This window comes from Leguminivora glycinivorella, chromosome 15 (assembly GCF_023078275.1).
Source record: "Leguminivora glycinivorella isolate SPB_JAAS2020 chromosome 15, LegGlyc_1.1, whole genome shotgun sequence".
In the NCBI taxonomy this organism is placed as follows: domain Eukaryota; kingdom Metazoa; phylum Arthropoda; class Insecta; order Lepidoptera; family Tortricidae; genus Leguminivora; species Leguminivora glycinivorella.
This window is the reverse complement of record NC_062985.1, coordinates 2,852,426-2,879,059: the sequence shown is the minus strand read 5'-3', so window position 1 is coordinate 2,879,059 and position 26,634 is coordinate 2,852,426. Positions and strand designations below refer to the sequence as shown.

Below are 26,634 nucleotides of genomic sequence, written 5' to 3'. Positions count from 1 at the left end.
AAAGAAAGTAGATTTGTCATAGTGAATAATTATCTAGAATCTGTAGAGTCTGTAGTGGTATTTAGTTCATTGATTAGTTTAGAATATTTAGTTGGTAATTTAACTTAATAAACGTAAGTAAAAATGCACAGTTTAGTTATTAGTTACTAGAATGATTTTTATTGAGATGCTATCACAATCATCATCCTCCTTGCGTTATCCCGGCATCGGCATTCGCCACGGCTCATGGGAGCCTGGGGTCCGCTTTGGAAACTACTACCAAGATTTGGCGTAGGCACTAGTTTTATGAAAGCGACTGCCATCTGACCTTCCAACCCGAAGGGTAACTAGGCCTTATTATAATTTAATTATAATATTATAATTTGTTGCAAAACAAATTCACCACAGTACTGGTACCGGTACCATTGTCCATAATAGACATGTCCCATTCCCATCCCTACTGCTAATCATAAAGGCGCGCCATTATTTGAAACGACCAATGGCAGCACCGTGCGCGCCCGCCTCACCCCGCAAGGATTGGTGATTTGCGTCTCGAACAATATCGCTTGCATTTGGCTTCTAGTGGGGTGTTCTGTGCGGTCAAACCATCTGGACACCGTGGCATGGCTTGTACTTCCAGCGCCCAATGCAGTGTTGATATTGTCAGCCGCAGCCCGCGCACTGTGGCCTAACAAGTACTCGTATAAGTAAAGTGTTCGAACTTGTCGCTCGTCCATTTTATTTCAATCTAACTAAACCAATCACGAGGGCGGCTTTATATACCCTCACATTAGAAGTACCTAGAATGTTCTACAACATACTAGAATATTATCGAAAACAATTAACTTAAGAAAGGAAATGTATAGAGTTTTGTAGAGTGTGTCATTACTTTTGTGCCAATCCAATATAATGTAGTTCGAAAAAGGTTTTTATTTTAACAAATATATTTTCTTCGTCATTTCGCACAACAGAGGTCATCAACATGTGTGGAAAGGTAATTAGCAAGTCAAATGCGATTTCCTCCTATCCGTCATTGTTAACAATAACCCCGGGCCCCGGAACCGATGCAAATGTGTATGTTGTAGTCAATGTGTGGAATGAGTATACACACACACCACAGATTTCATATATTCTCCTACACACACATTCCCCCGTCGCGTTTGTGTATTTATGATTGTGTTACCGAAAACTTATTGTCATCATTTTTATGATTTAATCCCCGTGCGGTAGTCTAGCGCTGGTAGCCTAGCGGTAAGAGGGTGCAACTTTCAATCTGGAGGTCGCGGGTTCGAACCCCGGCTCGTATCAATGAGTTTTTCGGAACTTATGTACAAAATGTCATTTGATATTTACCAGTCGCTTTCCCGTGAAGGAAGGCAGTCGCTTTCTTAAAACTAGTGCCTACGCCAAATCCTGGGGTTAGTTGTCAAAGTGGACCCCAGGCTCCCATGAGCCGTGGCAATATGCCGGGATAACGCAAGGAGGATGATGAATCCCCCGTGCGGTAGCCGGAGCGGGGGGGGGGGTACATTGGTACATATTTATATATTTATATACCAAAGATCGAAAAAACGCATCTACGTAAACCAGTCAGTCAGCATCTGCTTAAAGTGTCAAACGATCTCAATATTTGTACCTATTGATGAGTTGCCTGAATAAATGATTTCTATTACTTTCTATTCAATATTGAAACTTCCTCTATTAAAGTACCCGTTTTAAAACCCACCCTGTATGAACCCGTTTCCATGCCAACGCCCCCTATAAATATGCGTAAAGTTACGTTCAGTTATTGCATAGTTCTGCCGGTGAATTTTGATTGATCATATATGCGCAATGCCTCGCTACGGCGTCGTAATTTTTAGCTTCGTGATGGAATTTTAAAATGAGTTTACAAAATGTTACCTTAGCTGGGAAGTTCAATGGTTTATAATGACAAAAATATAGTAATACTAAAGAATATAATTACTAAGGTCTCCAGTGCCCGAGATTATTCATATAAACGTAGTTAGGTAAGTAGTCCTACATAATATGCTCACATTATGAAGATTCACTATTACATAATGATATTTCATTGTTTCACTGCACTATTTTGATGCCATTAAATAGCCATCAAATAATCTGACGAAATAATGATCTTTATAATGTGAGTATATTTGTCACATGATGTGACATACAGACAGACACATATGTGTCACAGACAGAAAAACAGGCGGACAGGAATCGGACAGATGACGAATATGTTTCATGGCATACGGACAGACAGATGGACAGAGTCGCGCCTTTATTGTACACCTTATTGGTATGGAACCCTAAAAAACCAAGGCACGCGTACCGTGAATGACTTCGATTAAATTCAATGTTTTTCATCCCTTGGTTATTTAATAGAATAGAATAGAATAATTTATTTACCAAGAAAAACAATTTTATCATTTACTGTGACTTCCACACTACGCAAAGCCTACGTGGAAGTCCGGTTACTTAAGACAGTTTAACAAAAATGATTCGGCTATTGACATACATTAAAAAGGAAAATAAAAAATGAAATGCTAAATGTAACAAAAATCTAAAAATTAGGGACTATACAATTTTATAAAAGCTAATTAATACATTTTAAGTACGATTTCTAAACTAAATGCTACAAAGTCTAAGCATAATAATAATAAAATGAGTCGATATTGTGTATAATCTACTATTGCTTCAAATGAACTTTGACGTTTGAAGGCAGAATAATTAGGTAGGTAAGAATAATTACTAGTTTCACCACACTGTAACGCTCTTTCATACCGCGTTTTCATAATGAAAAATCGTATTACCGTTATAAAAATATAATCTAAACCGTCATTTCCACATGTCCACATTTCCACACTAACTTCACCTAAAAATAATCTCTAAAGTTTAAGGTTTTAAGACTCATATTCCTTCTTTTCCCGTGGAATTCATTACCTATGCCGTTGGTTCTTAGTAACCTATATTTTAATTACATTAATTTATTTTAATTTGGCCTGTGTGGTGACGGGTTAAGAATTTCACCACCTCCTTTCTTCCCGTGGGTGTCGTAGAAGGCGACTATGGGATATGGGTTAAATTGTGGCGTAGGCGAGAGGCTGGCAACCTGTCACTGCAATGTCACAGTTTCGTTTTCTTTCAACCCCTTATTTGCCAAGAGTGGCACTGAAGCTTTAGTAGTTTCATGTGTTCTGCCTACCCCTTTATGGGATACAGGCGTGATTGTATGTATGTTGTATGTATGTATGTTTAATTTGGCTTCTTTGAGACAGGTCTTGAAATAAACTCTTTTAATTATGTAGCAATTAGAGATGGAATATTTTGGGGGCTGTCGTATTAGGCTATGTGAATGTGTAAGCTAATTAATACTTGTACCTGTCTTTTTGTCTTAGGTATGCTAAATTATTATTATTTCATTACCTACAGTTGTAATTGTTTTACCTACAGTTGTAATTGTTTTATATCCAATTACTTTAGAGGTCTAGCATACTCACGCGTGACTTGGCTGGCGCAATAACTCAAAATGAAATTTGGCCTTCCATACAAGAGCTTCCCTCCTTGCTCGATCTTGAGTGGTATCCGCCATCTTTCTAGAAAAATATAGGTAGCATAGACTAAAAATAATTATTAGGACAGGTACGGTCGTGGCTATTAGGTAGTTGAGTTGCCAGGACTTTAGCGCTTACATAGATTTTTATAGTCATCGCTATTGGAATCCAGAGATAAAATGAAAGATCCACACCACGTGTATTGAAATTATTCATAACCATGATACAAAATTTAAATTTTGAAAAGACCCCCGACATAGTCGATACAGCTTTTAAACAAAACTAAAACTAAATCTAAATCGGTTCATGCGTTCAAAAGCTACGACGCCATAGACAGACAGACACGTCAAATTTATAACACCCCGTCGGGGGTTAAAAAATGAATAGGAACGTTGTCGACTCATATTTATTATACTAGATGCTCTGAAAACTCTTGTCAAAATCCTATCTATGATCCTTTCACAGCAACAAACCAAATCAAATTCGCCAACAAACTGGTTCCAGTTTGGCGAAAAGAAAAAAATGTAATATAGTCATAAGTTTTTTTGAAAAAAAAAAAAAAAAAAAAAACTTTGACGTTTCAATTGCTTTCCATTCCATTCACATTCAGTCAGAATATTTTAGAAACATTCAAAAGCTAAACTAAAACGCGCACAATGGTGGCTCAGCGATTCCCGAATCGGCAAACAGCGACGCAAATAAAATGGCTCATGCCAATGGCTACGAGGAATGACGTTTTTAGGGTTCTGTACGGCTTGCAATTTGGTACAATACCTGTCACGACGCCACATGATTGTTATGTGCATTGCTCATGTATGTTAGCGAACAATCGGTGCTTTGCGAGGACATTTTAGCTAAACTAGAATTTTTCTAGTACAAAATTCGAAACGGTGGTGGCCGAGTGATTCCCAACCTTCAATCTGGGGGTCGCAAGGTCAAATCCTGGATCGTATGAGTTTAGAAGTTACGTACGAAGTATAATTTGATGTTTACCACTAGGTGAAGGAAAATCTACAGATGTACATCTGCGAACAAATTCAAAGATCCTGATGCCTGAATCTGTGTTTCAGCATGAGTACAATCTAGGTCTCTTTAAAGCAAGAGTAAATAGCTTATCTCTTAGGTAAGCGTGCTCCACCTTAGACCACATCATCACTTACCATCAGGTGTGATCGTGGTCAAACGTCTACCTATTCAAACTTAAAAAAAAATGTACCTATGTATATGAAGTCCCCAATCCATATTGGGCTAACGCTGGGACTATATCTGCGTCAGAGGAGCCATATAGATACAATTTGATCGTGTTCGATCGTATTCTATTCTATAAACAATTAACGATTGTTTAGTTTGTATGAAGGAGCAAATTCCTCCTAACACAAGTGTCAAACTTAAAAGGAGGATTCGACACCCTAAGAAACCTTGTTTGATAAATAAACGAATTTTGAATTTGAATTTTGAATTTGAAGTTAGCAACTTAAAGGCCGGCAACGCTCCTCCAACTCTCCTGGTGTTTCGGGTGTCTAATTGTCCATGGGCGGCAGTAATTGCTTACCACCAGCCGACCTGTCTACTCGTTTGCCTCCTATCGCATAAAAAAAATCGCATGGCCACATTTTAATAGATTTTGTTACCTTTATGGCAAAGTTAAGGCTCACGTTGCATTGTAAAAATAACAATCAATCAATTTATCACAGCGTCGTACGCTGTGAAATATGATTGCGGATTGCAACACACGCAATAAAATTGACAGACAAACTAACCAAGGCCTCCAAGTTTCGGTTCTACCTCAGAGATGGCGGGGGGGCGCCAAGCCTTCAGTAATTGTGTCATATACTTGGAAATTTCGACCCTTGCTTTCGTGATCCGATGGCCGAGTGGTTTTACAGGCATCCGTCCGGTTAACGGAGTACGCTGGTTCGATTCCAGCTCGGAACACTTGGAGGCCTTGGTCACTTTTTCTTTGTATATGACATTTATTTAATGTTTATAGTATAATAGTAGTGTTACTACTTAAAAAATACAAATTAAAATATTTTCAAATGAGAATAATTTAATTTGTTCTAAGGTCTCTAGGGAGTATCCATACTAATATTATAAATGGGAAAGTGTGTGTGTCTGTTTGTTTGTCCGTCTTTCACGGCAAAACGGAGCGACGGATTGACGTGATTTTTTAAGTGGAAATAGTTAAAGGGATGGAGAGTGACATAGTCTACTTTTTGTCTCTTTCTAACGCGAGCGAAGCCGCGGGAAAAAGCTAGTAGGTCTATAATACCTTTTTACACACGTACCATAATATTTCCGGTTTCATAATTTACTAAAAACATTTTCAGAATCACAGATAGGTTCTGTGCAATTTGCCTTAAAAAGTTAATAACGTACCATAAAAAGTGTCGTAAAACAATTATTCAGATCTGAAGTCGTTTTTTATCAAGACAGTTATTAAGCTAAAATCTCAAGTAGTACACTAAATTGAACATTAAACCACTTTTACTCTTGAATGCAATCCGCAAAGATCGCCCGCGGTTCCCAAACAAAGCGATCCTGTCACGAGACTTATTGGATGAGACCGAAAATTTACCGCTGAGCAAAATTCAAGCGGATTCCAGATAGGATTCAGTCAATTAAAGTCGAATCAGTTCTACGACACGATTGGGGAAAGCATTTAATAAATAAATAAATAATAAATAAATAAATAAATATTATATGACATTCTTACACAGATTGACTGAGGCCCACGGTAAGCTCAAGAAGGCTTGTGTTGTGGGTACTCAGACAACGATATATATAATATATAAATACTTATATACATAGAAAACATCCATGACTCAGGAACAAATATCTGTGCTTATCACACAGTAGTGCAGGTAGGGTCACTACCGACTGCGCCAGACCGGTCGTCAATAATAGGTCGTTAATATTAGATACAGTCAAGTGCAAAATACGTATCGAAATAATCGTCTCATAAATATGGTACTCTCTTATTACACCGGACTCAGATGCTGTAGGACATATTTTTGAGTAAGATGTGTACACCCATATTTTTACACTTGACTGTACACTTAAATAGTACTTACAACTACATACATATGTAAGTATAGTATATATATAGTCCTCCACATTGATTTCGATGACGGCGACCTGTACGGAAGCACGGTGGTCAACACCTTCGATATAAAGACGTGCTAAAAAGTCATTTAAACCCTTGTGCCATCGATCCTGCACGTTGGGAGGAGCTCGCGGCAAAACGGTCATCTTGGCGATCTGCTGTCTTCAAGTCTATCAAGTTCAAGTCGTTTGAGGAGGGCCGCCTAGCGACATTAGACGCGAAACGTCAACTGCGCAAGGAAAGGCCTAAGCCCTCCTACGTGTACACGTACAATACGGATGGTCAACTCTACTGTCATGAATGTAAAAGAGTGTTTAAGAGCAAGTTTGGCCTAGCCAGTCACATTAAGAGCTCATGAAAGGAGAATGCCGTGATTGCAGAGGTGAAGTAGTACGAATCTTCTGAGATTGTTTTTTGGCTTTTGCCGTAATCTGTTAAACAAAAGCCTTTGTTTCTATTATTTGCGGTGGCTAGCTCCCGTCTCCACGGCGCGCACTATAGTCTTAGTGTGGTTAAAAAACAACTATCATGATAGCAATAAGGTTCAAATCCATAAAAAGCTCTTTCGGAGATAACACGTTTTGTCATCTTCAAAAAAAGTTACCTGCATACTGCAAACTGTTTCATAAATTTGAACCTAATATCTTCAAAAAAAGTGACCTGCATACTGCAAACTGTTTTATAAATTTGAACCTTATTGCTATCATGATAGTTGCTTTTTAATTACACTGAGACTTTAGCGCGTGCCGTGGAGACGGGAGCTAGCCGCCGTGAATAATAGAAACAACGGCTTTTGTTTATCAGATTACGGAAAAAGCCAAAAAACCATTTCAGAAAATCCGTACTATACATACACCGGCAAAAACATCGTACCAAAAGAAGGCTTCATAAATATCTGACAATCTCTCATGGCTACATAAGATTGCGTCAGACATTTTTGCGGCCTTCTTTTTGTGCGATATTACGAGTATTAAAGGTGGCAGTACATACATATTTAAACTAACACCGGTATTCCCAAAAGAGGTGAGTACATGAAACTGCACAATAATTTTTTATCATTACTTCTCTTTTGATGCATCCACGTTTGAAAAATGAGGCCAACAGCAAAAGGTATCAATAAAAAATCCTAAATCACACCCTCTCATTTTTCATTATCAATATCACGGAACCTCGCACTTCTACCGCGATTCAGACTCATTTCTCACGGCACATAAAACCACGAAAAGCGAAAGAAACGCCGTTCCGTCCAGCATTAGCATTCGGTGACAGGTGCGGTTGGTACCGACCTTTATATAACTTATATTTGTTCGACAACCAGAGAAAAGGTTGTGGGAATAGAGTTTTAACTCTTGTGAAGCGGTACTCGGACTCCTAGGTACAAAAAGTGCGAAGAGGACGCACCAACCTGATAGGCCATAATTATCACGCTTCCGTCACAGTATAACAAAGAGTACTATCGGACAGTATGGCCACTCCCGCTCCCCGCTGAAAGTGCCGCCCTCTCAGTTACCTGAGAGTTACCGCCTGTCAAACCCGCTAGCAGTCGACCTGTCATATTTCACTCATACAAGCATGGTACGCGTTCACCTACACGAGCTTAAACTGTGTGCTAGGAACGCGCCTCTTTCATATATTTGCTCGCCAGTGTCCGAGGTGTGCTTCCGTGCTGTAGGCCTAGCACATTATAGCCGCGAGAGTATGTCGCCGCGAGATAGATCACACGTCTTCTTGTAACTGTATTAATGATACAAGCATGAGATAGACTACCATCTCGCGGCGACATACTCTCGCGGCAATCATGCGCTAGGCTAACTGATACCGATAACTGACTACACTACATATTTAGTAAACGTTAGGCATTTTTATATTAAAAGAAAAAATGGAAAAATTTACGCTTCCGGCGGGACTTGAACCCGCACCATTTTTGCAATCCGTGCAATGCTCTTACCAATTGGACAGTGTTATGGAATAAGCGATCAAGCGACAGTTAGTTGAAATCGAGAAAATGAGCTAGAAAGATTTGAAATTTGAATCAGTTGTTGTAAGTTCATTTATAAAGCAAAAAAGTTAATTTTGATATTGAACCTATAAAAGTGTTCATAATTTAAATTGATAGAAAAAATAACACCATACCTATTCAAGTTTCGAAGTTATTAACGTTTTTCCGCTTGATTCTTTATTGAACTAAAACTGCGATGACGTTAATGTATTTCGCCGTAGCGTACTATGAGACATATTTTGTCGCTTGATTCTTTAATGCAAATTGTTATAGGTAAAGTGAATACTGGAATAAAATAAAATTCCATATATTTGAGTAAATAGTGCTATTGTAAATAAATTAACAACAATGTTTTCCTCCACAATGATTACGACTTATCCGTCTAACAATTTAGTTTTGTTCTGCAATCAACTTTTTTTAATATGTAAGGTGATGTTCAATGAAACAACGACATGTCGGAAGTGTTCTTTATTGTATAGGTTCGTCTCACTCGCACATTCATGCTTTATACATATGTTGTCTCATTCATTCTACCTGGGTTATTACCTATCTAACGGTCGTATTATGGTTCGATCCGAATATCGACTTTTGCCCTTACATGCCCTTTGAAATTTAAATTGAAAATGATATTTATATTGTTTTTATTTTAAATTTCACATCTTATTCCTTACATGCCATTATTTCAAAATTGCAACAAACTGTAACATTACTAAAAAAAATACTATTTACTTTAAGTTACATTAATTTATTTTAGGGCGGGCCTGAAACTGAAACTACTTTACATTACAATGTCATGACTACTGTTGATATTTCTGAAACTTATTACTGTTACATTTGTTATTTAAACTTCTATTATTGAGATTCATGTTACACTTCTTGTTCTAATAATCATCAGTATATACATAATGTACTTTAATTCAAAACATACTACATTATAAATCAACTTTCAAGCAAATTATATACAGCACTCTTTTATTTATTTTTAGACTTTTTATGTTTTGTGAAGCAATGTACAGCGTTAATCATTATTCTAATTCTAGTTATTATTTACAATTATTTATAACTTATTCTACTTTTCATGCAATAGTTCATCTACCTGTATATACAAATTTGAGAGAACTCTTAATGTACATAGATTTAAATATTACAAAATACATCTCAGTCATTGGCTAGGAATTTTATGATTTATTCGGCACTAGGTTAAGTTCAGTGTGTACTATTTACAGTTTATTTCATGCACAATTATATAATTTACAACAATTTGTTTTTTTTTTATTTACCTCCGTAAGTTTTATTCTACTATACACGCCTATATACACTTAAAACTAGTTATGTACATATTTATAGCAAATTCTTTTATTTACACTTTCTGGCGCTACGCAACTATCTTTTCATTCCCTTCTTTTTTTTTTTTTTACATACTTTAAACAGATTTACTTTAAAAAAAAAATTATATTTACTTAACGTTTTACAGTAAATTTTGAGCAAATTTTAAATTATAGTTAAAGAAAAAAAAATTGATATCTAAGACCCTCTGGTACATAGATTGTATACTATCATGAAATATAAGTGAAGCAAATAAATATAGTTATATTGTCAAATCCGGTTAATAATCATACTTGTCTGGTTTCTCAGTGATGCGTCCTCTACTGGTTACATATTGTCTTCGGGCTCCACTTTGGCTGGTCATTCCATACTCCCTGGTATTTGTCACGTCCGTGGTTTGAGGATCCTCCTGTTGCTGGTCGCTGCTGGAGTTTACATCCTCATTGTCATCATCATTGTACTGGTTGCTACATACATGGTCATCAATTGGGTTATCTGAAAAAGCTGAAAAAGAATCTAAAGCGGGAGGTGGTTTCAAAGGTTTCAAAAATTGTACATGTACTATCTTCTTCTTTGAGGGTTGTGTGACATCCTGTATTTCATAACATACTGATCCAACTTGTCTGATTATCTTGAATGGTCCCTTGTACTTTGGTGTCAATTTATGATCTTGCTGCTGAGGCCATTCATATAAAACATATTCACCTTCCTTGAAGTTATGGTCTAGTTTTCTGAGATCAAATCTGATTTTATTCTTGTAATGTTTTTCTTCTATATTTTTGTGTGCTATGGTTCTTGCATCTGATAATAAATCTAACTGATGTGTCCGGTCCATATTGTTTTGAATTGTGCCAATGTGAATTTCATTTGGTGGTATTCTAGGGTGATATCCATGTAGTAAATAAAATGGTGAATATTGTGTTGTTTTTTGTTTTGATGTATTTATTGCCAACAATGCGTTTGGCAACATTTTGTCCCATTCTGTACCATTTTCTAATGCCATTTTGGTCAGAGTTGTTACAATAATGGCGTTTCCGCGTTCGAGTAATCCATTGCTCTGTGCAGTGTATGGTGTTGTAGGCAGATGTTGTATTCCATATTTTGTGAAGAAACGTTGAGTTGCCTGACTCATGAAACATGGAGCTTTATCTGAAATGTAGGTCAATGGTGGTCCATATATATATATAATGTCTTTTTCTATGGTGTCTATGACGTCACTTGCTGATAAAGAACTTGTAGGTTTTGCCATCACATATCTAGTCGCATGATCTATATGTACTAACATGTATGTATTGCCAGAAGTAGTCTGTGGCAATGCTACTATATGGTCAGCTGATATTACTTCCATGGGTGTATGTGGTATTGGTCTTGTTCCCATTAATCCATATGCTAATTTTGTTCTTCTATTGGTTCTTGCGCAAACAATACAAGCCATAGTATATGCTTTAACATCCTTGTGCATTGTTTTCCACCAATATTTCTGCTTAATGCGTGCTAATGTTGATTTCATGTCCATATGTCCACTGTCATCATGTGCTAACTTTATTATTGAAGACCTTAAACTTTGTGGCACTACAATTTTCTCTTTGTTGAAAATATCTTGTTCATTGATATGTATGAGAATACCATTTTCTATTTTATACTGTTGTCTAATTTGTTGTAAATGATGCGTTGTGGGTTCTTGACTTAATTTTGTGCATATTAACTTAATGAAATTGTCTTTATTTTGAGCTTGTTGTAATTTTTCTTCATTGCTGGTGACTATCATCATACATAATTCTTCTAATGGATATCTTGACAAATGATCTGCAATACAGTTTTGTTTGCCAGGTCTGTGTACTGGTGTAAAATCAAATGGGGCTAAGTCTACAACATATCTGGCGAATTTTCTGTTCATCTTTGACTTATTTATAACATATGCTGTTGTATAACTATCCGTGACTAACGTAAACTTTGTGCCTAACAGATATACTCTGAACTTCTGTGTAATAGCCCAATGCACTGCCGTTACTTCGAGTTCATTAATATGGTATCTGGTTTCTGTATCCTTCAATGATCTACTTGCGTATTCAATTACTTTTTTCTGTCCATTTTGAATTTGAAGTAAACATGACCCTATTCCACTGTATGAACTGTCTGTTTCCACTATCGTTTCTTCTGCATCATGTCTAAAATATGATAATATTGGTGACGATGTTATTAAGTTTTTAATTTCCTGAAATGATTTCTGTTGTGCTTCTGTCAATGTCACTTGTTTTTTTTTTAACTCTTGTTTTTTTCTATAGACAAATTTGCGTTTCGTTTCAACATATCTGATAATGGCTTTACAATTGATGCATAATTTTGAATATATTTTCTGAAAGTGTTAGTGAAACCTAAAAATGATCTAATTTCTGATATTGATGTTAGAGTTTCATATTTGTTCACTGCAGCTGTTCTTTGTGGATCTGGTTTCTCTTCATTGTGGCCTATTATTCTTCCAAATAATGGCAGTTCTGTCGCTAAAAATACACACTTTTCTTTGTTTAACTTCAATTTCTTTTCCCGTGTTGCAATAAATACCTTTTCTAAGATTTCTAACAACTGTTCAATTGTGTGAGCGCCTCCAGAAATATCATCATAATATAAACGTACTCCTTGGTCATATAAGTGTCCATATGTTAAGTTAATTACTTTTGACATTATTGACGGTCCTCCAACCATTCCGAACATTACCCGCATGAACTCTACATGATGATCTTGTGTTATTACCGCTGTTTTATAAATATCTTCTTCCTTGATTTTAATATTATGATATGCATGGTAAATGTCAAGTTTAAATTTGTAAACAAACTGTGAAATTACATTTATTATATCTTCCATTCGGTCTATTGGTTGCACATTATTTTCTGTAATCGGGTTGATAGTCTTTGAATAATCTACTACTGGTCTAAAAGGGGTTGTACTATGAAATGGCTGTTCTACAACAAACATTGGTGCCGCATAGGGTGAATCTGAATGTCTACATATTTTCTGATCAATCCATTCATCTATTGTTTTTCTTAAAAATTCTCTTTCTGGTTGTGGCAGTCTGTATGGTTTGCATTTAATTGGTATGTTATGTTTTAACTTTATTTCTAGTTCTACATCCTTAAATTCTCCTATGTCATTCTTGTCACTTTTAAAAATATCTGAATACTTGTCAACTAAATTTGAAATTTTATTTTGATCATCCTGTGTAATTAAATTCTCCTGAGTACTGGTGTTTATGGTTCTCATACAACATGCAGTTAGGGTATTTTCCTGTGTCAAATTATCAAAATATTCTGTATGTGTAGGCGTCACGATACATACTTTACCATCTGGCTCATGAATAATTCTTGCATATACTGCGTTTTGCCAATCTTTTCCTATTATCATATCTACTGGTAAGTTTTCACTAATGGCTATCTGTGGCATAATATAATCAATTTTTCCCACCTGTAATCTTGCTGTTATCCATCCAATGGGTGTGATCATGCTCCCTGCTACCTTGTATGATCCTTTCTGCCATGGGTACACTTGCATGTCACTGGGAAGTAGCTTTTTATCCACCATGGTTACCACTGATCCTGAATCTGGTAGTGCTTGCATGTCTATGTTGCTGTTAAGGGTAATAGGTATTAATGTTACACTGGGTTCTTCATATTGTATGCAGTTTACTTGTTTTTCCTTACTTTGATTGTATTTCATACCTGTTGACGTACTTGGGTTACTAACTGGGGTTGAATATGGCTTTGTAGGTACTTTTTCTTTTGATGGCTGAACATTGGATTGTTGTGCTTGCAGTTCACAATTGTATGATACATGGCCTTTACGTTTGCATCGGAAACAGGTAACTTCTTCAATTTTGTCTGTACTGGGGTTATATTTTGATATAAAATTGCTTTTAGACTTGTCAAATGATGGTTTACTTACAGTTTCTTGCTGCTCGGTCATCTTACGCTGTGTCCTCCTGATGTTATCAATTGCTGTTGCATGTGTGATGAGTTCCTCGACATTCTTACAGCAATGTGTGGCTAAAGGCGTTGACCACCGCATATCCTGTATTCCCTCTAGTATCAGCGATACTCGATCTGGCTCTGGAATCAAACTTGGTGACTTTTCAAGCATAGCATTTTTAACATAAATATACTCTGTGACAGTTTCAGTAGCTCTAAGTATCCTTTTACTTTGGTATTGTATGAATTCCGCAAATGACATTCTGATTTTAAATCTATCTATAAGCTGGTTTTTCCATTCAGACCATGATTCTATTTTCTTTCCACAAACAGTGTTCCAATTGTATGCTGGACCCCTTAACCTCATGGATGCGTTTACCATAGTTAAATTATCCGACCAACTAGCTAATGCAGCTATACGTTCTACCTGCCTAACCCATTCAGTGACGTTCTCAGTCCTATTGCCTCCAAAGAGTGGTATGGCATTGCTTGTGTCACTAGTTGAAAATACTTGGAATGTGGGTGACATTTTCTGAGCAATTATTTCTAGTGTCTGCGCTAACTGAGTTAGAACTTCAGCTAAGGTTACATTTGTGTTGTCAACAGACATACCTGGGTTTACTGCTGGTGACTGGTGTGCCTGTAACTCTCTAATTTGCTGCTTCATGGACTCTATTTCCAACATTTGTGATGCACGACGTACCTTTTCTTGCTTAAGCGACTCCATTGTACCGTCCTGAAGTTTTGACCTATAGTCCTCAACAAGTCTCGTTATCAAATCTTGTTTCAATCCACTAGTTGCCAAGAAACGTAACATCAGTTCTTCACGCAACTGTGCTACCGTAAAACTCTGGAAATCTTCCTCGTTTGTCCCTTCCATTATGCCTTAATAATCATTTAGACCTGAAAAGCTGAAAAATAGAAATGTTTGCCGGTGTACCCAAACGTGGCACTCGCAATTAATCGTATTGCGTGCTATCCTTGTACGTAGGACAATCGCAATCCGGCTACATCCGTTTTATTCTTAACGATTTTGCACTTTTCCTTCGCTAATTATATGATATTCACTGTGCGTTAACTAAATATACCATTATTTTGAACATTACTTTGGAATAACTACATATTTTTAATTGATTTGGCCGAGCGCCATGTAAGGTGATGTTCAATGAAACAACGACATGTCGGAAGTGTTCTTTATTGTATAGCTTCGTCTCACTCGCACATTCATGCTTTATACATATGTTGTCTCATTCATTCTACCTGGGTTATTACCTATCTAACGGTCGTATTATGGTTCGATCCGAATATCGACTTTTGCCCTTACAACCTATCCTTTTGTACACACGTCTTGGGTTTTTTTTTCCTTTAATATAAAAATGTTTAGAATCGTTAGCAGACGTTTCTGCTTAATAAAAAATTAATTTAGTATGGGTTAGCACATTGTTACTGGTGAATTCTCAATATAACTTGAGACTCCAGTGCCGTTACAAGATGTAATAGTCTGTCGGTAGATGGCGCTAGACGTCACCCCAAGACGTGTGTACAAAAGGATAGGCATGGAAAGATTTGCGAAGTCCGGCGTGGCTTCCGTAGCTCAATTGGTAAGAGCATTGCACGGATTGCAAAAATGGTGCGGGTTCAAGTCCCGCCGGAAGCGTAAATTTTTCCATTTTTTCCTTTAATATAAAAATGTTTAGAATCGTTAGCAGACGAATCTGCTTAATAAAAATTAACGTTAGGCATGTCGACTAGGCAACCTGAGCCGCTGCCTTCCGATCACTAGTTAAATCAGCGAAGATATGGAACATAACTAAATATAGAACATCATTGCATATCAAGTTTTCCTGCGAAATAAAACATCATAAAGAAACTCCCAAGAATTTAGAAACGTGCACTTAGTTCCCCCTTTGCGTACTCATGAAACGGCTGCCTCAGAATTCTCCAGAATATTCTCAAGTTAACACCTTGCACCTTCGCTAAGGCGATTAGTTAACAACATACTCAAGCATACCCTGCATCAGGTCGAATAGACCCGATGCCGGGGCGAACATGTTCAAGAAATAAAAATAGTGCGTGGAGAAGAAGTCAAACTTCGTAACATAACCTGTTTGTGGATGAATTAAAATCACTTTTATGAAAAGAAACTGTATTTTTCAAGTAATTTAGAATGAATAATTACAGAGCAGTGTATTGCACGAGTTATTAAAAGAGAAGTGAGAGAGTGAGTCGATGAAAGGAATTATATAAATAAATAAATATTATAGGACGTTCTTACACAGATTGACCGAGTCCCACGGTAAGCTCGAGAAGGCTTGTGTTGTGGGTACTCAGACAACGATATACATATATAATATACAAATACTTATATACATAGAAAACATCCATAACTCAGGAACAAATATCTGTGGTCATCACACAAATAAATGCCCTTACCGGGATTCGAACCCGGGACCGCGGCTTAGCAGGCAGGGTCACTACACGCTAGGCCAGACCGGTCGTCAATTATATAAAACTATTCATTCAACTTATATTATGGCTGCGTTCAGAAACTTCAAAAACATTTTGTCAAGTGACCATCACGTTTTCGCGTTTAGTTACGTCTCTCTAAATATAAACCGGCCAAGTGCGAGTTGTACTCGCGTTGCAAGGGTTCCGTACACTACAAGAAGGGCTTAAGCGCCTCCTTTTTAGTAGGAACTTAAGTCATTTTTGCGAATAATCGATATTTTTAACAAAACGAAACAGAAATGAGTTTATATGTAATATTCAAACGTTTATATGTAAGTTCAAGAGATTTGGTAACTCCTTGCTGCGGCAGTGAGTGACTTTCGTAATTTGAGTTTTTTTTTTAAGTCCGACTTACGCTCTACTGTAAATTTCTAATAGGTTTTTCTGTAATCTATAGATTGAAAACTATCTCATGTTTTTTTTTGAAAATGTTACGCTTAGTAGTTTCGGAGATAAGGACCGGGGAATAGTCATTTTTTGCCTATTTTATTAAATTACTTGAAATTTTTTTTGCCTATTTTATTAAATTACTTTACTAAAAATTATTAAAAAAAATATTTTTGAAATACAAAAAGCTCTTTCATTTGATATGTAACACGATATAGTTCTAGAAACTTTGATTTTAATTTTCACACTTATCACCCAAAAGTGGCCCCTGTAATTGAATTTTTTTAATTTAAATTACATGTCCGTGTTTGGGTCACAGGTTTACATATGTGTGCCAAATTTCAAGTTAATCGGTTCGGTAGTTTCGGAGAAAATCAGCGGTGATCACGGACAGACAAACACACGAGTGATCCTATAAGGGTTCCGTTTTATGACAGATGGCGCCACTGTCACCTGTAGCAGCAAATTTAAACTGCTCAGTATTTTTTCATTTATTATAATTATTTAGTACATAGTTCTGTTAAAACAAACAAGATATTTTAGTTATTTGAGATAATAAAGGTACGCTGTGACAAAAAAGTGATTAAAATGCCACCAACAAAAGCGAAGAAGAAGGAAAACTGTTGTGACGGAAAGTTGATGGACGTTATTTTGAATTTACAAAGTACTGTTATTGAAATGAAACAAAAACTAAACAACACATATGATTTAATTAAATGTCAACAACAAGAACTTTCAACACATAAAGAGGTATACTCAAGAATGTTACAAAAATTAAATGAAAATCAAACTGACCTTGAAAATTCTGATACACAACAAGAAACGATACGAGCAATACAAAACTCCAGTCCGAAAACACTAAACTTCACCAATGACATTACACACAGAAGACAAGCACCGCCAACAGAGAATACTCCTCCCTCCAAACACGAGGTATCGTACAAGACGCCAACGGGCCCCGCAGATAGGTTGCCAGTGGAACTGCCCCGACTCCGGAACCGCACCCGTCGTAAGCTTCAATCAAGAGATCTCTCTGCTCAACCTTCGGCATCACCAGAGGATCCATCCTCTGTGCCATCTGTCAGAACAGCATCAGAACCAGCTGTTGCCCATCTTCACGTCCACAAATCCGTTGATCAGGAACTGAAGGTCCCCCGAAGAGCTTCGTCAGGTGAGAGTTCTGGGGGAGTAGCAGCACAAAAGGGAGAAAATTCTCTTGCGGCAGGCGCACTAGCTGCAGCATTCGCCCCGCCGGCGCCGCCCACCTCGTTAGAACCTTTAGCTACGTGCACTTCACTGACTCCTCCAAATGCTGCGTGTGCTCCATTGGCACCCCCGGTACCGACGTTCGTGGTTCCGGCGGAGCGGCGCGGCGTCGAGCTGCGAGCGGCTACGCCACGGTCTGTCAGCCTGCATGTCTTCAACCTGAACACGGAAACCAGCTGTGACGACGTCATTCACCACATCCAAACCAGCATCGGGGTCCAGGTAGATAGGTGCGAACAGCTGAAGGTCACGAGGGGTCACTACTCGTCCTTCAAAATCGATGTACCGGCGAATAAAGTAGGCATAGTCCGTAGCAACAAACACTGGCCAGCTGGTGTATCAATCAGGCACTTTAATAAAATCGAGCCAAAAAACGACATTGTCAGGAGCGGCGACCGACCGCCACATTAACAAAATCTTCATATTTTAAAATCATTCACCAAAACGTCAGGTCAATCTGCGGCAAAACTGCACTACTAGACTTGTTAGTAAACTCCGAAAATCCCGATATATTGGCCTGCAGTGAGACATGGTGTAAAAAATATGAAATCGATCGAGTTAGGTTATGTGGCTATCGGCTTGCAAATAGCTACTGCCGTGCGAATATCGAACATGGCGGCGTGGCGCTGTACACACGGGCAGATATTGAGTACCGCGAGCGGAAAGACTTACAAAGCCTGGCTATCGAATTTCATATCGAGTTCACTGCAATTGAAATTTGCAAAATAGGTTTAATAGTAATTGTTTTGTACCGGACTGGAAATGGAGACTTTGAAATTTACTTAGATAAATTAGAGTTATTATTGGATAAGATAATAAAAGAGAATAAAAGTTTCATTATAGTCGGCGACCAGAACGTTGATTTTATGACCGATAACGTAACGAGGCGGCGGGTGGACGAAATCTTAAAAACGTACGGGTGTAAAAACTGTGTGGAATTTCCGACCCGTGTGTCAACACACAGCTCGACCTGCATTGACTGCGGGCTGGTGCCGAGCGATTACCTGGGCGTCGAGGCCCGGCCGCTAGACACCCCGATCAGCGACCATAGCGCACAGGTGTTCACCCTACCTGTAATGCACCGACAAACAATTGAGCCTAACAAATCCGTTCAAAAACGACTATTTACTGACCAAGCATTAAATACTTTCTATACTGATATTGAAAATTATAATTGGAATTTTGTATTTGATGACATGATATGTATAAATGATAAATTTGCAAAATTATTTAATATTTTAACGTACTATATTGACATTCATTTTCCTATAAAAAATATTTTAATTAAGAAAAACACACATGTGCCGTGGATCACAGAAAGTCTTTCTAAATTGATTACCAACTATAATGACTTAACAGTAATGAAACAACAATACCCGGACCATGATACTCTCGCGGAGTGCATCAGCTACCAAGCGGATCGAATTAAGTCAGAAACGCTGACCGCCCGCCGAGAATATTTCGAAAATCGTATTTTAAATAGCAAAAACCCATCGAAGGAAATGTGGCGTATAGTGAATGAGGAGTCCTCTGCAAAACCATCACAACACACTGTTTCACTTAGGGATGAACATGGACACGACTTGCCATCCAGCAAAATACCGGAAGAATTAAATAGGCACTTTCTAACAGTAACATCAAAGTATAAATTAAATATTAACAACTTGGAATCTATAAAGCACGTTAGGCAACATTTAAATAACAAAAATATACCGAATTTCATTTTGCCTAAAATCACACTTATAGACTTAAACCGCACCCTCAAGTCCATGGTAAAAACACGCCGGACACTAGATATCTATGATATTTCCTTAAACATACTCGAGTGTGTATGGCCAGTCGTCGCAGGGCTACTAGTAGAACTCATAAACACTATGTTCTCGTGCGGTGAGTACCCGGACGTACTGAAAAGCACTCGAGTATGTCCTGTCTATAAGGGAAAGGGTGACAAAACTGCTGTAGACAATTACAGGCCTATCACTATAGTTCCTAACATTTCTAAATTAATCGAATCTATTATATCAAATAGCTTAATGCATCACTTAGAGACAAATGACCTACTGACGGACAAACAATTTGCTTACAGAAAAAATAGATCCACCACAACAGCCGCATACGAAATATATGACTGCATAGCAACGGCGTTGGACGAAAAGGACAAACCGGCGGGTGTATTCTGCGACTTGTCCAAAGCCTTTGACGTTATAAACCATAACTTACTGTTAGAAAAGTTAGAAAACTATGGAATTGCAAATAACACTCGAAAACTATTCAAATCGTTCCTTGAAAACAGACGGCAGACAGTCGAGGTCAAAATAAAGGGCAAAAATGTTAAATCCGATGCAGGTATATTAGAACAAGGTATACCCCAAGGCTCAGCGCTCGGGAATTCCTTATTTTTGGTATTCATAAACGATCTCCCTTGCTCAGTTGCTGAAGGTAAGATGGTGCTATTCGCTGATGACACCACCGTGGTAGTGAAGGCGCAGACGTATTCGCAGCTCGAGGAAAAAATAGGAAACACGTGCAACCAACTGCATGACTGGTTCTCGGCAAACGGTCTCATCCTCAACGTCACAAAATCCAATATCATCCTTTTTTCGGCCAGTCCTTCAATGAATATTCCACAAATAAAATCGCAAATTCCAAGCTGTGATTCGTGCAAATTCCTTGGATTTACCGTTGACGCAAGACTAAAATGGAAAGAACACATAAATAAGCTATGCGAAAGGCTTAGTAGTGCTATATTTGCGATGCGTAAACTCAAGCCAATTATTTCAAAAAAGTCACTACTCCAAATCTATTACTCATATTTCCAATCACTCATGGCGTACGGTATTATCTTATACGGAAATTGTACAGAATCAAACAGGGTGTTTATCTTACAGAAAAAAGCCCTACGTGTACTAGCAGGTGTACATCCCAGACACCCCTGTCGACAGCTCTTCAAGGAATATAATATAATGACGCACTACTCCCTCTATGTATATGAAATTATCATGTTCACACGCCGAAATATCGACTCATTTAAACGCATAAACATGCCTGGCAGAATAACCCGCCAGACCGGCCGATTACAGTCCGTGCCGCGGCGCCTTGCGTTGCTCGACAAAAACCCACGCGTAATAGGCCCGTCGTTTTACGAACGTCTACCCGCCACTCTCAGAAATGAAACATCGGATGATGTATTTGGGCGTCGACTAAAGGAATTGTTATTGAACAAAACGCTTTATTCTGTCAAAGAATATAAAGAATAAAATATGTACAATTATTTATTTTCATTTTAAATAAAATATATATGTAACTTTGATTGACATTACCTAGGAGGTCCTAGCCGAATATAGTTATACTCGTAGTTATTTGTCACTTTTGATATATGATAGGTATTTTGTTGTATATTTTTTATATTTTTTATTTTTTCCTGTATACTTAATTTTACTACTGACATCGAATGATTTAGATTTTAGACCATTATTATAATTTATTATTATTTTGATATTGTGTAATGACGATCTTTTTGTGAATGCATTTTATTTTATTGACATGTAAAATTTAATGTACATTTTCAATGAGAAATAAATTAATCTAATCTAATCTAATCTAATTCATCCCGACCTCCGGATCGAAAGCCGCACGCTTTTACCGCTAAGCCACCAGCGCTTTTAGCGTTTAGCATTATGTGGTTAACAGTCTGTATTTTTACTCATCTTTGCCTATACTAAGGTTTCGTTCTTTATAACCATTTTATTGTTTTAGATGGTTCAGGATTCGTCACGAATGTGGCTTAATTTGACGACAGACAATGACGGTACTTAAAAACTTGGCTGGAAAAGTTTTGATTTAATAAGTCACGTCACACAAGGAATTTTATTACGTTTTTGTATAATTATGTTTGTGCGTACTTTTTTTTATACTACGTCGGTGGCAAACAAGCATACGGCCCGCCTGATGTAAAGCGGTCACCGTAACCTATGGACGCCTGCAACTCAAACAGTGTCACAAGCGCGTTGCCACCCTATTAGAAACTTGTACACTCCCTTTTGCTGTGTTAAGTACACAGCAAAAAGGAATGTACAAGTTCTAAGGAGGGTTCGGGTTGCCGACGACTCAAAGGTCAATAGACGGAACAAGTTAGTTCCGTAAGTCCTCCCGTCATCAGCACACCGCACCCTCGTTGAGCTCTGGTAGCCTTACTCACCGGCAGGAACACAATACTATGAGTAGGGTCTAGTGCTATTTGGCTGCGGTCTTCTGTAAGGCGGAGGTACTACCCCAGTTGGGCTCTGCTCTAGATTCGAGCGAGACGATATCCGCTGTGCTGTGCCCTACCACACAAAGCGGAATATCATTCGCTATGCCCTACCTCCTCCAACTACTACTACTTATGTACTTATGTATGATAAAATTGATGAAAAGTGTGCTATGATATTATATCGATATGTATTTTTAATCTTGCGCATAAAAATATTACATTGTGGGTGTTAAACTAGTAACCTGTCACTGCATTATTACAATTCGTCTTCTTTTAACCCTTAGTGCGTTTTCACATTATCCGATCCGATATCGGATGTAGGACCGATCGATATCCCATAATACAGGCCATCTTGGATTTTTTCCATTGAAATCCTTCCGACATCCAATATTGGATCGGATAATGAAAACGGTCCAATTTCATTAAAGTGGCACTGAAACCTAAGCCGTGGAATGTGCTCTTCCTACTCCTTTTAGGAGCACTAGTATGAATTTAAGTTGTATGTGAGTATGAAATACAAACGGACAAGTTAAATTAAATATTTACTTACTTAAACATAATTGCGTTACATACATACATACATACAATCACGCCTGTATCCCATAAAGGGGTAAGCAGAGCACATGAAACTACTAAAGCTTCAGTGCCACTCTTGGCAAATAAGGGGTTGAAAGAAAAAAAAATCGCCTACGACACCCACTGGAAGAAAGCGGGTGGTGAAATTCTTAACCCGCCACCACACAGGCGATAATAATTGCGTTAATCAGAAACAAACATTAAAATGTGAATAAATACTTATAACTCAAATATTTACATGCTCTTTATTATTTCACACATATCCTGTTGCAGTGTATTGTATTTATAAATTATCAGTTAGTTAAAATTACCTATATTTTCTTCATAATTTGCGTTGAAGTATTTTTCCAAGGCGTCAGGCCTCTTACCAAGTCTCGAGACTCCCGTTCCGGACACTGGTTCCCAAACTAAGGGCCATCTAGATTATCACTCAGCTTAAACAAACGAACGTTTAGATTTCCAATTCAACTCCTAGAGGAACTGGGCTCGCAGATAGCGATTACGGTCTAAGTTCTGCTGTTAATAGTGTTATTAAGTGCTTGATTCATCGAATGGAAATAATTTTCACTTATGAATTTGGGAAGCTGTAATAACATTGTAGGTAATGAACAAAAATATGTCATCTTTTCATAAAATAACATTATAGTTAGGCTCCTTACAGGCTGTATACGGGTGAATATCTTAATAACGATTAGTATTGGACCTAAGAAGCCTAACTATATGGTTATTTTATGAAAAGATGACATATTTTTGTTCATTTTAGATGTTCATTCGTTCGTTGATGAAATTATATGAACAATAATTACAACAATAAATCAAATATATCAATCAAACTAAATCAAACGTCAAACTAAATCAAATATATCAATTTATACAATAAATTGCTCTGATAATTATGTTAGATTAAGATCATAATGTACGAGTATGTGTAATGAACTGTAATAAGGCCCGCATGAAAAAATATATTTTTGAGTTTTGAGTTTTTTGAGTTTCATACATAATAATCCAGCACGCAAGCGTACCTACCCAAACGTCATTAAGATATGACGTTTATGTCATATAACATAAAGTTGGACACCGTACATTGCTGCTTAGTCAGATTAAAAAATAATAATTACTCTTAATTAATAACACTTTTTAACAAAATAATTATACTATACAATTCGTATGATCAGATACTGTAACTGGATACATTATTTGCCCGTATGGAATACACACGCTGTATTTGGTTAAAGAACGGAAATGAGAATTTTCTGTCTTCCGGCCATCGTCAAATTTCAAAACGCTAAGTAAATATACCTACACACCATGTCCAGCAAAAAAGAAAGCCTCAGATTACATGTTTGTTGACCTCGGCTTCGCCTCGGCCGACAATAAAATTACATGAAATCTGAGGCATATCTTATTTTCTGGCTAGATATGTAAGGGTCATTTGCACCACCGAAAATGGAGGGTTAACCCGAGATTAACCCACCATTTTATATAGTATTTGACAGTTGACAACCCACTAAATAACCTCGAGTTAAGCGGGTGATGCAAGTGGTCCTATAATAATTACTGTTTGCATTCGTCATTTGTCTAATTCCAATAGGGCCTAGTTATAGTTACCCTTTAGGTCGGAAGGTCAGATGGCAGTCGCTTTTTTAAAGTTCCCATAGTTGCGTATGCACCAGTCTCTCTAGCTATATCGTAAATCTGTAAAGGTTTCGTATAGGAGGTGCGAGCACCTGTGCTGTCTTACTAAGATGGCATATAGAACTCAGTGACAGGGTGGCCTCATAGTTCATGGCGTTAGCCCGGATTGCTAAAGACGCCGGTTCGAATCCGGCCTTCGCCACTGGTGGTGTCCGTATTTTTTTCTTTAATACATGATATCTTATTTCGATTTATATTATGTGTTTACTATTGAATAAACTATTGAAGAACATATCTTCATTAAAAGTAAAAAGTCATCTCAGCTCTTTTGCTTCCGCTTCACTTGTTTTTCATCGCGCCTTTAGTTCCGTGTACATTTGTAACGTGCCAGTGCCTTTTCCGTTCTATGTTTTCATTTAGTCTATTGAATCGAAGTGTCGGTAACTAAAGCACGTCATTTTTAATGCTTTTTCCAAACTAAATAGTACTCAAAGTAGTATTTTTCTTGTCATGTGGAAACTTAAAGGGCCAAATTTACTGCAAAACGTTGTACGACGAAGGAATTCGGATATCCCGTTGAATTTATCGTCACTCTATTCATACTTACTCCTTTTCGCACTCGTATCGTAAACGTACTATTAGCAGCAAAAGTGCATGGAGAAATTATGAACGAATTCATTGATGCACTTGCAGCTGATAGGACTATTACAAATACAAGATTTACAATATGTACATAAATGGTACATTAAATTTTCGACACAATTACAGAAAATGCTTATACACCGGTATTGTAAAGTGGCCCCATATGTGCTGTAATCAGTTTTTTATTATCTCCGGCCGGAAAACATCATATTTCAGGCCGCTTTCCGGCTCCGTCAAATGGACACCTTGGCCACTAAATAATCTGATAATATATAATAATAAATGACCACTCCGACGGACGACAATCACATATGATCTAAGACTGAGACAGTATGAAATCTACTATTATTGTATTTTACTCACCTTTCAAAGCCATAGTAGGCAACAAAGCCAATGCCTGCAGCATCGACCAAAAGCAGGTCCTTTCGAATCTCATCCTCAACTATTCACTATTTCACGCAAAAGAACATCTCTTCATTAAAAGTAAAGAGTCATCTTAGCTCTTTTGTTTTCGCGCTTCACTTGTTTTTCATCGCGCTTTTAATTCCGTGTACATTTGTAATGTGCCAGTGCCTTTTCCGTTTTAATGTTTTCATTTACATAGTTTATTGAATTGATGGGCTGGATATTAAATATTCATTTGAGAATATTTATTGGAGGTTAAGCATTTGAAATTCTAAAATTGGGTAAATTTATATGGCATGATTGAAAATTCTATTTTTAATTTTTACGTAAATTTCTATAGGAATCAATGAAAAATAACATTTTTTTAACCGTATTACGGTTTTTGTAGAAGTACGAATTCAAAACCATTCTTTAAAAAAATATTCATGGTAACTTTAAGTGCGGATTGGAATTATAAGAAACATTTATCATTTGTAAAGAAATAAAACTGCGAACAAGAAACAGAAAAAATAACAATCGTCTCCATCTAGCGAAGTACAATACAAATAATATCTCAGTAACAAATCGAATCCAAATGGTTATTCCCATTCAAAATTACTTACGAATAGTTTTTATTATTAGTCTCAAATCCGATCAAACAACTACATAATTTCGTTCCAATTTTAAAATCACAACGTTCTGTTTTAGAACTGGCACATTCAAAATTTCAAATTTCGAACAGAAAAAATCGCGGTATCGGCAACAAGTCGCTAAATTAGCTACGCCGCACGACCGTTCCGTAGCGGGTCTACGGGCACACTGATCCGCTACGGGCCCGTAGCTTGTAGCACACAGCCGCATCGTAGACGCGTTACGTCATGAAAAGGTTGCCACTCAAACGTTTAGAAGGCGCCTTTTTTGCATGAATACGGGTACGACTGTATTTTTGTTTCTTTCCCCGGTGTTCCATTTTGGAACAAAAGAACGTGTTTGGATTCCCGTTGATACGGATGTTTATGGAACTCGGGAGTGTGAAAGGCCCTTGTTAGCGTTTTGTTAGA

The 26,634-nt window shown here is 37.4% G+C and overlaps 2 protein-coding genes across 5 annotated transcripts in view; both read right to left on the bottom strand.

Annotated features, from left to right (window-relative positions):
* LOC125233799 (limbic system-associated membrane protein-like) overlaps nucleotides 1–26,242 on the bottom strand; it is a 122,989-nt gene extending 96,747 nt beyond the window's left edge. The window contains exons 1-2 of the mRNA XM_048139909.1: nucleotides 26,197–26,242; nucleotides 25,553–25,810 (exon numbers count right to left, since the gene is read on the bottom strand). Coding sequence (XP_047995866.1) covers nucleotides 25,553–25,625 — 73 coding nt within the window. The 5' untranslated portion in view covers nucleotides 25,626–25,810; nucleotides 26,197–26,242. The remainder of the gene's footprint in view (nucleotides 1–25,552; nucleotides 25,811–26,196) is intronic.
* On the bottom strand, nucleotides 9,810–14,224 carry LOC125233800. 4 transcript variants are annotated; one of them, XM_048139913.1, is made up of 3 exons: nucleotides 13,901–14,224; nucleotides 13,424–13,586; nucleotides 9,810–10,480 (listed from the first exon to the last, which is right to left on the bottom strand). In XM_048139913.1, the coding sequence occupies exons 2-3, from the start codon at nucleotides 13,494–13,496 to the stop codon at nucleotides 10,245–10,247; spliced, it is 309 nt and encodes a 102-aa protein (XP_047995870.1). In that variant the 5' UTR covers nucleotides 13,497–13,586; nucleotides 13,901–14,224; the 3' UTR covers nucleotides 9,810–10,244. The 4 variants fall into 4 exon arrangements, with proteins under 4 accessions (XP_047995870.1, XP_047995868.1, XP_047995871.1 ...); XM_048139911.1 differs by lacking the exon at nucleotides 13,424–13,586; XM_048139914.1 differs by lacking the exon at nucleotides 13,901–14,224 and having other exon boundaries at nucleotides 13,424–13,875.
* Nucleotides 26,243–26,634: the final 392 nt, after the last annotated feature.